This window comes from Boleophthalmus pectinirostris, unplaced genomic scaffold, assembly GCF_026225935.1.
Source record: "Boleophthalmus pectinirostris isolate CB_2022bp ecotype Guang Dong unplaced genomic scaffold, ASM2622593v1 HiC_scaffold_6, whole genome shotgun sequence".
Classification (NCBI taxonomy): Eukaryota; Metazoa; Chordata; class Actinopteri; order Gobiiformes; family Gobiidae; genus Boleophthalmus; species Boleophthalmus pectinirostris.
Genome location: NW_026571447.1, coordinates 35374757 through 35389295, shown reverse-complemented (window position 1 = coordinate 35389295; position 14539 = coordinate 35374757). Strand labels below are relative to the sequence as shown.

The 14539-nt window shown below is 39.7% G+C and overlaps 1 protein-coding gene across 1 annotated transcript in view; it reads left to right on the top strand.

Moving 5' to 3' along the window:
• Nucleotides 1-14539, top strand: part of ascc3 (activating signal cointegrator 1 complex subunit 3) — a 323589-nt gene that overhangs the window by 244050 nt on the left and 65000 nt on the right. The window contains 4 exon segments of the mRNA XM_055163753.1: nt 1681-1906; nt 3116-3270; nt 9032-9130; nt 11430-11598. Of these exon segments, the coding sequence (XP_055019728.1) occupies nt 1681-1906; nt 3116-3270; nt 9032-9130; nt 11430-11598 (649 nt within the window).

The window sequence follows — 14539 nt, the reverse complement described above, 5'->3', positions numbered from 1 at the left end:
TAAAAAATTATAAATTTTAAATGTATTTGATAAACTCTGACAAAACACAACATAAAGTTCTTTCCTCCTAAGTCTGAATCGTTTCCTCTCTGCTCATCTGCTCTGATATCAAACACCCCACACCTGACCTGATCAATCTGAATCATCACTGAGAACCACTGCCTCCTCATGACCTTTGAACCCGCCTCCCAGCCTGTGTAATTAATCACGTAATAAATGATTAATTACTTTGTTATGTGAAACTAACAGGAAAAATGGTTAGGGTGTCCCGATGTCCCGAAAGGATAAGTTCAATACATTTACTTTATTTTAAATGGATCGTATCAGCGTGTGCAAGAAAAATATCATCACAATTTAAATAAAGTTCTAATTCTAGTGGAGATGTTGTTTCTTTTCGTGGATTGGTACAGTTTGTTATTAAACTTCTAATTTTATGACAGCAAACAGGTCAGATCTGTGGAGAGGTGAGCCTGCTCCCAGTTTGAGTTCATGGTGTTTAAAATATTTCTGCACAGCAAAAACTGGAGGCTTAAAATTTTTGAAATATCTCAGAGTTGTTTTTAACCCAAAAAAGTGTTATTTTAACTATTTGAAAGTTAAATAGGGGTTTGAGGGTTTTTTTTTTTTTGCCAGAGTTGATATGGTTGAAGTTTATTGCCTTTTATAAATTTTTTTACTCTTTTAGTGTGTGATGAAATGTGTGAATGTGAGCTATATGGACACCTGAATTTCCTCTTCTGGGGATCAATAAAGTATTTATCTATCAAATTCAACTTCCCTTAGAGTTAATTTGGCCCCTTCCACTCACCATTTCAAACTCCCACGAGAGAAGACCAGTTTAAACCAGTTTTGTATGTAATTTTATCTTAAATTAACTAAAATAAAGTGTAAAAAGTAAAACACCTCTGTGTGTTGTTTACTTAAATCAGGATAACTCTAAAAAGTGTTATCTGTTTATTCTTAAAACATTAATATAGCTCTGGATTTCAGGTTAAACAGGAAATTTGGTCCAGTGTTGTTCATGTTTAGTCTTGGTTTTGCCCTGGTTTAGACCTGATTTAGACCTTGTTTAGTCCTGGTTTAATCCTGGTTTTGTCCTGGTTTAGTCGTCTGATTAAGTCCTGGTTTAGTCCTTGTTCTAACTAAAATAAAGTGTAAAAATAAAACACCTCTGTTTGTTGTGTAGTTAAATCAGGATAACTCAAAAAAGTGTTATCCATTTACTCTCAAAATGTTAATATAACTCTGGTCCAGTGTTACTTAATTAAAAGTTCCAAAAAATGTTAAATTAACTCTAGAACAGATTGGACTCATATAAACTCTGAGAAAATGTTAAAACTGATTCTATGAGCGTCAGTTTTAACACTCCACTTTTTGTTTTTGTTTTTTTGCCTGTAAATGTAATAATCACAGCCTTTAAATTTAAATTCTCTTGGCCTTTGTATTTTTTTATTATTATTTTTTTTGCCTGTAAATGTAACAATCAAACCCTATAAATTCTCATGCCCATTGTTTTTTTTTGTTTGTTTTTTTGCCTGTAAATGTAATAATCGCAGCCTTTAAATTTAAATTCTCATGGCCTTTGTATTTTTTTATTATTATTATTATTTTGCCTGTAAATGTAACAATCAAACCCTATAAATTCTCATGCCCACTGTATTTATTTATTTTTTTCATCAGAATGCGGCTCGTATCGTGCGTGCCCTGTTCGAGATCGCCCTGAGGAAGCGCTGGCCCACCATGACCTACAGACTGCTGACTCTGTGTAAAGTGATCGACAAGCGTCTGTGGGGTTTCTGTCACCCGCTCAGACAGTTCCCCAACCTGAGCCCCGTCGTCCTCAACAAACTGGAGGAGAAGAAACTCACCGTGGACAAACTCAAGGAGATGAGGAAGGACGAGATCGGTACTAAAACACTATTCATCACTTATTTTTAGTTTCGCTTATGTGGGGAATAACGTAGTGGAAGTGACAATTTATAAATCTGCAACTACACAAACTAAACTCCATGATGTAGTAGTTAATGTGATTTTTATTTTTATTTTTATACAGAAAAGTCTTCAGTATAAACAGACTAGTTGGATTACAGTGCGTTTGTCACATAATGTCTGGGTGATTTGGTTTGAGTGTTTCCATCTCCTGATCTAGTCCTGGGTTAGACCTGGTTTAGACCTGGTTTAAAGCTGGTTTAGACTTAGATTATGCCTGGTTTGGACCTGGTTTAGACTTGGGTTTGATCTCGTTCAGTCCCTGGTTAGATCTGAGTTAGTCCTAATGTAGATTTGGGATAGACCTTGTTTAGTCGAGGGACTAAACAACTCTTTTTTTTTTTTTTAAACCTGGTTAAGACCTGGTTTAAACCTTGGTTAAACCTGGTTTGGTCCTGGTTTAGTCCTGTTTTAGTCCTGGTTTAATCCTTGTTTAGTCCTGGTTCAGCTCTGGTTCAGTTCTGGTTCAGTCCTGGTTTAATCCTGGTTTAGTCCTGGTTTAGTCCTGGTTTAGTCCTTGTTTAGTCCTTGTTTAGTCCTGGTTTAGTCCTTGTTTAGTCCTGATTTGATCCTGTATTAGCCCTTGTTTTGTTCTTGTTTGGTTTAGTTCCTGTTTAGTCCTTGTTTAGTCCTTGTTTAGTCTTGCTTTAGTCCTTGGTTTAGTTTAGTTTAGTCCTGGTTTAGTTCTTGTTTAGTCCTGTTTTAGTCCTGTTTAGTCCTGGTTTAGTCCTGTTTTGTCCTGTTTAGTTTTTGTTTAGTCCTGGTTTAGTCCTGGTTTAGTCCTTTGTTTAGTTTTTAGTCCTGGTTTAGTTTTTAGTCCTGTTTAGTCCTTGTTTAGTCTTGTTTAGTCCTTGGTTTAGTCCTTGTCCTGGTTTAGTCCTGGTTTAGTCCTGGTTTCCTTGTTTTGTTCCTGGTTTGTTTAGTCCTGGTTTAGTCCTGGTTTAGTCCTGGTTTAATCCTTGTTTAGTTCTTGTTTAGTCCTGGTTCAGTCCTGGTTCAGTCTTGGTTCAGCTCTGGTTTAGTCCTGGTTTAATCCTTGTTTAGTCCTGGTTTAGCTCTGGTTTACTCCAGGTTTATTATCCGTCTTTCTGAGTTTTCCTTCACGCTGGTTTTCTGTTGTTTCCAGGCCACATGCTGCACCACGTGAACATCGGTCTGACGGTGAAGCAGTGCGTTCACCAGATCCCCTCGGTGACCATGGAGGCGAGTATCCAGCCGATCACACGCACCGTCCTGCGCGTTCGCCTCGTCATCACGCCGGACTTCAGGTGGAACGACCAGGTACAACATCTCACGTTTACGAACAAGAAACTCTGACATGAACAGACTTAATCACAAGTCTTAAAGACGTTTCATTGCATTTATAAAACAATCTTTCCCGACTATTTTGATTAGTTTCAGCTGCAACATTTTGAGGACTCTTTCTTATTCAGTCTTAAAACAGTCTTAAAGGTTGTATGGAGGATTTTTTTTTGTTTCAAGTTGTCAATGATAGATTATAGAGGTGCAGTAGCCTTGTAATTATGATGACCAAAAAAAAAAGAGAATAAAAATTCATCAACTCTGGACGTGGTGGGGCTAAACATTTGCCAATAGATAACGACACTGCCTCGTTATCTGTGAGCTGACAGGCTGTCAATCAAACTCCCTACGTTTCTAGTGTAACTGACTTGCCTGCGCCGCCGTTACGTGGTTTACGTACGCCTGTCACGCAGTCCACAGACGCAAGACGCACAGACGCTGTTTACTCCACCAACGCAACAGTTCTTAGCGGCTTTTTTTGACCTATATCTTCCTCGCAGTTTGCACAAAGTTTGTTGCAATGACGACAAGAATCCAGGAGCAGTTCGCCGCAAAAGAAAGTCCGTTTTTGAGGTCGCTGAAAGAAGAAGACAAGGGGAAAAGCAGCGAAGCCAAACTAAGGTGATTCTTATAGATTCATTCCAGCGATGGCGCAACTGAAGCAGACGCAGGGTCTAAAGACTGACGCACTGGTCCACAAATTACTCCTGGACAGGAAACTTCTGCTTATTATGAAAACGTACTTTATTTCCAAGAGTTAGACAAACGTTTTTCAGGACACGAAAGCGATATCCTATGTCTGAAAACGTAATTTTCAAGGCAAAGAAAGAGTCCGCTTGCTGCTGCGCGTGTTGTAGCTAGTTCATTTGCACGGAATCTCCGCGCACCCTTCTCTGCACCCCTTTCCTGCTCCTGTCCCCGCTGCCCGATCCGCTCTTCTCCCTGCTCCTCACTTCTCGTCCGCGCACGAAATGTCCGCGCACCCGCTCCTCACTTCTCCGTCTTGCCTAACCAACACTGTAGTTAGTTGTTTACAAGTCATGTGCACCGGCTGTAAACAAACCTGTTTCTGGCGTAAAGAGGAGGCGAGAGGAGGCGTTTCCACGTAGGAGCTGTAGGGGAGGGGGGGGGTTTCACGCATGCGCAACATTTGAAAAAGGACAAACAGTCGCTGGATTTCTCGTTCCTTGGAAAATCCTCTATACAACCTTTAATTTGTTCTGTAACCCATGAGTTTAACCTAAGAGTTTTGGACTAACTCTAGTTGTTAAAGTGCAAACCCTCCCAAAGAAACATTGCTTAGTGCAGCTTTAATTCTAAACCGTACACAATAACAATGTAAGTTTAAACATATTTTCCAATAGGTCAAAAATTTCCTTCAATCGCAAGTTTGTTTGGTTTGATTTAAGCAGACAATGTACCTCCTTGTATTTTTTTTCACAAATATTCCACATTACAGAATATTAGTGATGAAGCATTGACACCTCAGTCGCAGTATTGTCTCAGATGGTTCGACGTGTCTGAGGCCTCGGAGAAACACTGACCTCTAGTGGACAAATTTAACCATTGTCACGCAGGTGTCTCAGCGTCGATGAAGTATTGTTAGTGTAAGACAATAGTTGTGTGCAGAGCGACACCAAACCCAACAACAACAATAATAATGATGATGATTTAAAATAATATGTAAAGATCAACATAAATAACATGATGTAAATAAGAAAACAGGTGTGACCTTGTTAGGTGGAATTAGATCAAAGTGATCACAAATCATGGATCACTTTTTTCCACTTGCAGATGCCATCGAAAATGAAACAAATGCCAAAAGTCACTAAAATCACCACTAACGTCACACAATACTCCTCACTACCCAACATTTTTAATAAATATTTGTGCATCTTTTATACTGTAGCAGCAGTGTTGGGAAGGTCACTTTTAAAATGTATTCCCCTACAGATTACAGATTACACACACCAAAATGTAGTTTGTATCGGAATCCATTAAATTACTTAAAGTGAGTAATGTAATCTGAATACTTTGGATTACTTGATTTGCTGAAGAGAAGCAAAGACCAGGAAATCATAACATATGAAGTTTTGTAGTTTAGATCTAGTTTAGACCTGGTTTTCGTCCTGGTTTAGTCCTGGTTTAGTCCTGGTTTAGACCTGGTTTAGATGTAGTTTAGACCTGGTTTTATTCCTGGTTTAGTCCTGGTTTTAGACTTGTTTTAGACCTGTTTTAGATCTAGTTTAGATCTGGTTTAGACCTGGTTTTAGACCTGGTTTTAGTTCCTGGTTTAGGCCTGGTTTAGATCTAGTTTAGTCCTGGTTTAGATCTAGTTTAGATCCTGGTTTAGACCTGGTTTTAGCCCTGGTTTAGTTTTTTAGTCCTGGTTTAGACTAGATGTTTTAGATGGTTTAGACCTGGTTTAGACCTGGTTTTAGATCCTGGTTTAGAAAAAAGTGGTTTAGGGGGGGGGGATTTTAGACCCAAAATGCCTGGTTTAGAAAGACCTGGTTTAGGTTTAGAAATACCTCCGGTTTAGACCTGGTTTTAATCCTGGTTTATTTTTATTTCAACAAAGTAACTGTAATCCAATTACCACTCACTGAAACAGTAACTGTAACTGAATACCGTTACTCATAAATTGTACTCTGATTACGTAACTCTGGTACATGTAATCTGTTACTCCCCAACACTATGTAGCAGTTTAACGCTTGTCAAACCACAGAAGTGCGCTGAACACTCTGAACCAATCGCAGAGCGGAACATTCTCTGAGCCAATGAAACGCTTCGATACACTGAAGCGATCGACACGCAGAGCGAAGCAGTCGGGGGAGGGACCCACACTTCCACACTTCGGTCACGTGAGCGGCTGCTGCGAGACGAGCTCCGGGGCAGTGCTTCCGAGCGATTTGTTTCAGAAAGAACGAGACGTGCTCCAGAGCTCCGTCTCATTTGCCCGTCACTACAGAATATCAAATAAATAAACGGACAAGTGGATCGTGTTCGTACCGTTCGTCTAAAACAAATATGGATACTGGCTCTGTTCTTGTCTTAAATGATCCGAGAGTAACCCAGTCAGACCCGTTTTAACCTAAAGGCCACAGGGGGGCTCGGGGGGCTTAGTCCAGACTGACGGAACTAGACTCTGTGTGTCGCAGGACTAAATGTTTATGTAGGATTAGACTGGTACATGCTGTGAACATGGGCAGAGGTAATGCAATCCTCCAGGCTTAGGGCTGATCCAAGAGAAGGAGCAGTGACACATGTACTGACAAGAGAGAGGATCGGATGGCACGACACAAACCTCGCTCGTTTAAGAAGGAAAACAGAAGCAATTTTTAGTTTTGTTAAAAAAGTATTCAGCAAGACAAAAGATAAACAATGTAAATTATAACAACAAAAACTAAGGCAGGAGAATTTGCACGATTTTGGCTGCGATTTGCTTTCGAGGAAGCGTGACCCAACTTTGTGTCTTCGTGTTTAATTTCGAAGCCGTTGCGCTGGGCCAGTCCATTCAGAGCTTTAAAAACAAACAGTAAAATCTTAAAATCAATTCTAAAATTAACAGGAAGCCAGTGCAAAGACGCAAGAATTGGTGTTATGTGCTTTCTTCTTTTGGTTCCTGTTGAAAGTCGCGCCGCAGAGTTTTCGACCAACTGTAGTCGTTTTGTGAGATGCCGGAATAAAATATGTGACAATAGTCCAGGCGTGATGAAATAAAAGCATTCATGACTTGTTCAAAAAGTTTAAAAGATAGAAAAGGTTTGATTTTAGAAGCTGCAAATGATAAAAACTTGATTCTTGAACATGAGTCAAAAGCTGCGTTCAGACTGCAGCCTGAAGTGACCCAAATCCGATTTTTTGGCCCCTATGTTCCTGTATCTGATCTTTTAATGACAGTCTGAATGACACAGATCCGATTTTTTCAAATGTGACCCAGGACACTTGGATATGTGCTCCTGAAACTGATACATATCTGATCTTTTGACATGTGACTTGTCTGAACGGCCAAAGTGCATTAATCCACCTACACGTTATCAACAAGCGACAAACGTCACTATTCTGCGCTAAAGTAGGCGGAAATTGTTAATGAACTCTGTGTCACTGAAGTGAAGCACATCACCACTCACCACTCTTGGTGACGTCTCCACATCCACACGTTCCTTTCAACGGACGTCGCTGCCGCTGTCCAACAAAACACCACGACCAAAAACCTCGTCCTTCTCCTTCTCAATCTCCTCCTTAAAACAAGTAAGTTGTTCATGTTCTGGCTCCGGTACGAGAGGAACTTTAAAATCTCCAGGTGCTCGATGCTGCGTCCATGTTTGGACAACTTCCGTAAACACAGAGACGCTCGCTGCAGTTGACGTCGTCGTTTCTCCAGTGCACATGTGGGACACTTTTGGGACGTTTAACGTTCACACTGGAGATCACATACAAGTTGCATTTAATTGGAAATGTGAACGACCTCATAAAAACATCGGATTTCACAAAAAAATCGGAATTTAGCATTAAGCCCTGCAGTCTGAATGTAGTCAACGTCGGCATGACCTGACTTTGTGTGTGTTTTAGGAGCCGCTGCGCTCCTCGTGTGTGTGGTGTCAGTGTGACTCTGAGCTGCTCTGTCAGATCATAACCACCAAACATCAGCAACACTATGAGAACAGACAATAAAACAGAGCGTCCGGGGCAGAGAAGCGACGGACACAGAGGCTATAGTGAAAATAAGGAGAAGACTTTATTACTCACCACTCGTAAAGTTGTAAATTTAAACTGCAGCATCACATCTACATTATCTATAGAAATTGTCCTCTTCAAATAATGACCCCCTGTCCACAAAACTGCACTTTTAATGCAGTTTGAGGTGTTCTTTGAAAGTAAAAAGGCAGTAGTAGTTTCTCACGTGTCTGTTTACATCCACACAGTGCATGGATCAAGGTGAAGCTGCAGATTCGCGATAGTGACTCTACTTCGTGTGAACTTTATCTTTTATTCTTGTATCTGAAGTTTTGCACCACATTTCACAAATAATAATAACAGTTTTGACTTGGATCTAAACTAGAAGTTTAGAGTTTTGATCTTTTGAACGTTTAAAGAGTCTCAGAGCGAGTGGTTTTACTGTAGACGTGAAACAGATCGCGCTCAAACCTTTATACCCTGTGGTCCGTAGACAAATCTTACTTCAGTCTTTGCGATCGGAGATTTAAAATATCATAAGATTCTCCTCGTGCCTGTGGTAAGAGGAAAAGATATACAATTTGAGAATTTGCCCGATTTTTGCTGCGATTTGCTTCTCCGAGTTCGAGGAGGCGTGACTTTTGTGTGCTTTTTGTCGCGTGTTCAAAAATAGTTTAAGACTGAAAAATTTATGGCGTGAGCTTTAATCAATAACTGTGATTTTTCAGGTTTAGAAGCTCAAATGTCAACTGAATCTTTACTCCAAAAACATACATTTTGATTCTAAGTTAATTGTTTTTTTTTCTCAGTCCTGAGTCATTGCAATTTTGTATAAATTTTTCATGCATTATCTGAAGTAAAATGTGAAAATATTGGTTAACGCTGATAAAACGCAGGATGTATATTGTTCAGTCAAAGTGGAACCACAAAGCAGTACTTGTGTTTGTTTGGGAAGTCACTTTTGCTCACTGGGTAATGTTAAAAACTTATTTGATTTAACAGATTTGATATAAAGTTAGAAACAGAACAGAAATACATAGGCTTGTGTTGTTTCCCTCAGGTGCACGGGTCGGTGGGTGAGCCCTGGTGGCTGTGGGTGGAAGATCCAATCAACGACCACATTTACCATTCAGAGTACATCCTCCTGCAGAAGAAACAGGTGCGTTCTGTTTATTTCATTTTTGCCAAAACTGTTTTAATTGTCCCTGTATAACAAATATTTTAAAAAGAATATTGAGGCCTTTAGATGTTTAGTTTTATTAAATTATTAGTGACTGCTCGTGCTTTTTTAGAGGCGAGGAAGTTGAGCGATATGGAAAAGTTGAAGCGTTTATATTGCCTCATTTGTTTAAACTAAATTGTCTCCTTTGGCGGCGAGTTTTATTTATAATTTTATTAGAATATGAACAGTGCAGATTACTAAACATGTCTTTAAATGTGCCAGCGCTGGCTAAACAGTGAACTCCCCAGATGTTAAATGGCAGCAAAGTTCACACTTCCCTGGGATTGATTAAACTGAATATTATAAACTGTAATACACATTTAAATTGTCTACGACAGATTGGACTGCTCTTTTTACTAAAATGCAGTTAAGATCATTTTATTTAGATAAAAAAAATAAAAATCCCAATTTGATCATTTTCAAAATTTAGTTTTACTTCTTGGTGGGAAATCGTTAGACAGTCTGGTGCCACCCATTTCCTCCGCTCAGTTTCATTTCTCTCCAGCGACTAGGTCAGGAATCAGAATACACTAGACGATTTGCAAGAACCTCAGAAGTTGTAGACGGTGCACCGGCCAATCAGTGAAGAGCTGTGAAGCCATGACGTCAAACTCAAGCACCTGTCTGGGTCCCTTTTGTGGAACAGCACAACAGTAAACAAAGTGTCGAGATGGATGTAGACGAAGACAGACATTCTGTGTTGGCAGCGATTCCCAAGGTCGAGGATTTAAAGCCGGAACAAAGAGAATGTTTGGTGGATTTTATCAAGAGGAAAGACGTTATTGTCCTTCTTCTTGCGGGATTTGGCGCATTACATACGTCATGACCAAATAGCAGCGATTGATTAAATAAAAAAAGTACCCACCTGCCATTGAGTGAACCAGTCCTAATGCTGCGAGGTCAGACAGTTTCCACGAAGTGAAACCGTCTGATGAATCAGTCTAGGAAGTCATGACATCTTCTCTTCGAAATTCCATTATTAGCAGCCATGTTGTACACTGGGTCAAAACTCCTTTATTTGACAAATAAAAATAAGAAGAAGTAAGAAGACTACAATTATTTTTGTTCAAGTAACAGAAAAATAAATAAAGCTTCTTGTAAATTGTGTCAAGTTTTTGGATAGTGTGAAGTCACATTTAAGATCTCTCTGCCTCCTGACAGATGCTTTATTGATCCAGAGGGAAATTCAGATTTCTTGTAAATTGTGTCAAACTTTTGGATAAAACTCTCCCTAGTGTGAGCTCAGTTTAAGAACTTTCTACTTCATCTAATTTTCATATTTTTAAAGTTTTCTTCGTAGATTGCTTCTTGATATCATTTATATTTACACTAAGTATTATCCCCAGTCCACCAAATGAAGTTAAAATTTGAGAATCCTCCAAACCTGTCACACACTTAAAGGGATAGTTCAGGTTTTTTGACATGAATCTGTATGGCATTCCCGTCAGCAGTGCGGTGCATCCACACTGACTTTACCTCCGAAAGCGTCCGGTGAGCCGAGATCCTGGCCTGTTTTGGTGCTGAGGAAAGTAGTTCGGCAAGTTGGCTGGGGACTGTATAATAAAGCGTTTTTCTTCTCAAAACAACATGTGTTAAAAAGAGTGACACATTTGCACCACAAAACCATCGTCCTCTAAAAAGTCAGACATCATAATCGCTTGGCGCTATTTTCTCTCCGTACGTATCACTGCACCGCTTGTTTCACTTTGTTAACTGCTCGGAATATTCGCCTCTTCTCTCTCTCTCTGCCTAATTTCGTCTAACTCTCTCTGGCGAATTTTGGCATTGGTATATTCGGGTTCAAAAAGATCTCCCATTGGTTCTGTGCTAAAATCAGTTTAAGATAAGATAAGATAAGATCAGCAGTTAACAAAGTGAACCAGGCGCGGCTGTCACCTGGCGGCCGCGTGCAGTGATACGTACGGAGAGAAAATAGCGCCAAGCGATTATGAGGTCTGACTTTTTAGAGGACGATGGTTTTGTGGTGCAAATGTGTCACTCTTTTTAACACATGTTGTTTTGAGAAGAAAAACACTTTATTATACAGTCCCCACACAACTTGCCGAACTACTTTCCTCAGCACCAAAACTGGCCAGGATCTCGGCTCACCGGACGCTTTCGGAGGTAAAGTCAGTGTGGATGCACCGCACTGCTGACGGGGACGACACACAGATTCATGTCAAAAAACCTGAACTATCCCTTTAAAGTTGTTTTTTGCTTATGTCGCCCCCTGCAGGTGGTGACAGGCGAGCCTCAGCACATTGTCTTCACCATCCCGATCTTTGAGCCTCTGCCGTCTCAGTACTACATCAGGGTGGTGTCTGACCGCTGGCTCGGAGCTGAGGCCATCTGCGTCATCAACTTTCAGAACCTCATCCTCCCCGAAAGGCATCCTCCACACACCGGTATGAAACTGACTTTTTAAATCAGAGTCGCGAGAATCGGGGTATTGTGCTCTTTTCTTTTGGCTCCTCTTAAAAGTCACGCTGCAGAGTTTTGGACTCACTGTAGTCAGTAAAGTGCGATTTGTGAGATGCCGGAATAAAGTGCGTTACATTCGTCCAGGTGTGATGAAATAAAAGCGTGCATGGCTTGTTCAAAAAGTTTAAAAGATAGAAAAGGTTTGACTTTAGATAAAAGCCGCAAATGATAAAAACTTGATTCAAACTTTAAACGGGTCACGGACTAGAACAGACAAAAGCACCATTTATTATCTTAAAGAGCCCATCTCATGCAAAATAACTCTTTTCACATTGTATCTTCTGCACATAAACAAGCACAATTTGGGTTTTGGAACATCCATTACACAATAGTTATGAAATCTTACTGATTTCTTGGAGACCGTCACAGACCAGGAACTATGAAAGACCGACTATTGCTCCTCCCCCCGCCCGTCCTGAGAAAGCACAGGCTCCGCCCTCCAAACGTGACGTAGGCTCTGAGTGAGCCGCCCTTCCTCCGTCCATCTCAGGGAGGGAGGGGGAGACAGGTGTGCACCCTGATAGTGGTAGGAATAAACTTTTATTCATCATGGAGATACAGCGCGTTCAGCCGCATGTGTTGGACCCGGAATCGGACGAGGACTTTGAGGTGCACGAAGCTCAAGCACCGCGTCCACATCAGCTGAACATTACTGATTGGTAAAGTATTAATAAACACTAGTAGATAAACTTATTATATTGTGTTCACTGCAGTGTAGAACAATGAGCTTATGCTGTCGCTTTTTAAGTGTTCATGTGGAAATTGTCAGCCGATGTGGGGTGGAGGTGGGGCGGAGGCTGTTGAATATTTAGGTTAAAAAGGTTTAGAAAAAAATTGTTAATTCATTTGTTATTGCATGTTAATGTTTAAATGTATGTATTTGTTATTTAAAACCAGAAAAGGATTATTTTCCTTCAGTTGTAGCACCAGACATTTCACCCATAGATGACGCTGGTTCTCTGTATTCCAAAGGACGTTGTTTTTTGACACCCTCAGCTGACAACAGAAATATGATGATTTGACATTGGCAACATTTTTTCAGTAAAAAAGGTGGAGCGTAGAGGGGGCAGGTACGAAGCGTCTTCTGCTACGTCAAACACGTCATAGGTGTATCTGCCGCGTCATCGTTGTAGCAGCTTTCATTCGTTGTCACGTGGGAGGGTGGCAGAAATACGCTGCAATTTGTTAAAAAAAACAACTAAATCAATCTAAAAAACACTTTGGCGACATATACAAGGCCCACACATCACTCTTAGAAGGTAGAAAGCTCTGAAAAGTTGATTTTACATGAGATGGGCCCTTTAAAATGGCTAAAATCCTTTGAACGCAAATTTCACTTGTTATTTTTTTTTAGTTCAACTTGAAAAGCACAAATATGTCCAATAATATCTTAATCTACTTCACGTTAAAGCCCAAATCATCTTTCTTTTGACTCCATCCTTTATTCTAACAGTCCATTCTTGTGTCTTTGTGTTAACAGCAGTTTAACCCTTTGACTTAAACCACTAATCCCATTTCTGTTCCTTTATAATGGAGGAGCTCTCTGACATCTGTAAATGTTTCCAGTTGTGAGACTTGGCCTTGTTTTAAGAAGCCAAACTGTTGCCAGACCTTTTCTTTTTTCTCTCTCTCTCTCTTATCGTCTGTCCGTTCTTTTAGTGTGGTTTTAGCATGAAAGTCAAAGCCAGCAAAGAAACTGTTTAATTCTACTGAAACATGTTACAGACACAGACCACATAAGAGGAGAGCAGATTATGGCTTAAACCAACAATTATTTTGCATATGATATATGGTATGGCTTTAAAATACTTCACTGACTGCAGTATACTAACATTTCAAATCAGTTTATAGGCAACACTTGGCATGCTAACGTGCACATCCTGATTATCGGACACTAAAACACTTTATAATTAGATGTAGGCAGCACAAAGCGGCTTTATTTTGACCTCAAGAGCTGCTTATACAATATATCTGTACTGGGGCAAGAAATATATTTTATATTTTCCTCAAATACATGGGAAAAATTGGGTACAGCACCTTTAATAATTAAGTGTGGTTAAAAAATTACAGATATGGCAAAATTAGACCTGTCCTTTAAAGCGGGGGTGTCCAAACTTTTTTCGTCAAGGGCCAAATATCTAAACATAGACGAAGCAGAGCGCTGATCGAGGGCCGTAAACTGGTGCTCATTACAGTGAATAATTGAAATATGTGCATGTTTAAAACGTTAGAGTGACTCATCAGTCTTTATTCATGCTAAGATCCTTAAAATCACACACTAAATATTAAATATTAGCTTTATCAAGGTAGATTTTCAAAAAACTTGCAGTAAAAAGTTCATTTTTAATTGATGGGCCATTTCACCTGGGAGGCTGAGGGCCGCATTTGGCCCACGGGCCATAGTTTGGACATGCCTGCTTTAAAGGAAGGGTGTCAAACTCAAATTCACAGAGGGCCAAAATTAAAAAGTCTTGGGCCAAATTAAATATTTATTGAAAAATTTCAACAACATCTGCATGTTTTCTCTTCTTTCGAGATATGTAAAATTAAAACCTTTTCTCATTTAAATAAATGTTTAATAATAGTTTTGCTTAAATATTCAATCCAGAACAAGCAAAATATAAAACAATAACAAAATCTTAAATAAATAATGTCTCTGTAGCCTGTCTGTAGCCGGTGAGCAGCTTTAATATATACTTGATATGATCTCGTGGGCCAAATATAATTACATCGCAGCCCAAATTTAGTCCCTGGGCCTGAGTTTGACATGTCTGCTTTAAAGTTTTTGAATATCAGAACTAGTATAAAACTGTATTGTAATATTAAAGAAAGTATAATTATTTAGTGTTGATTATTACATTTATG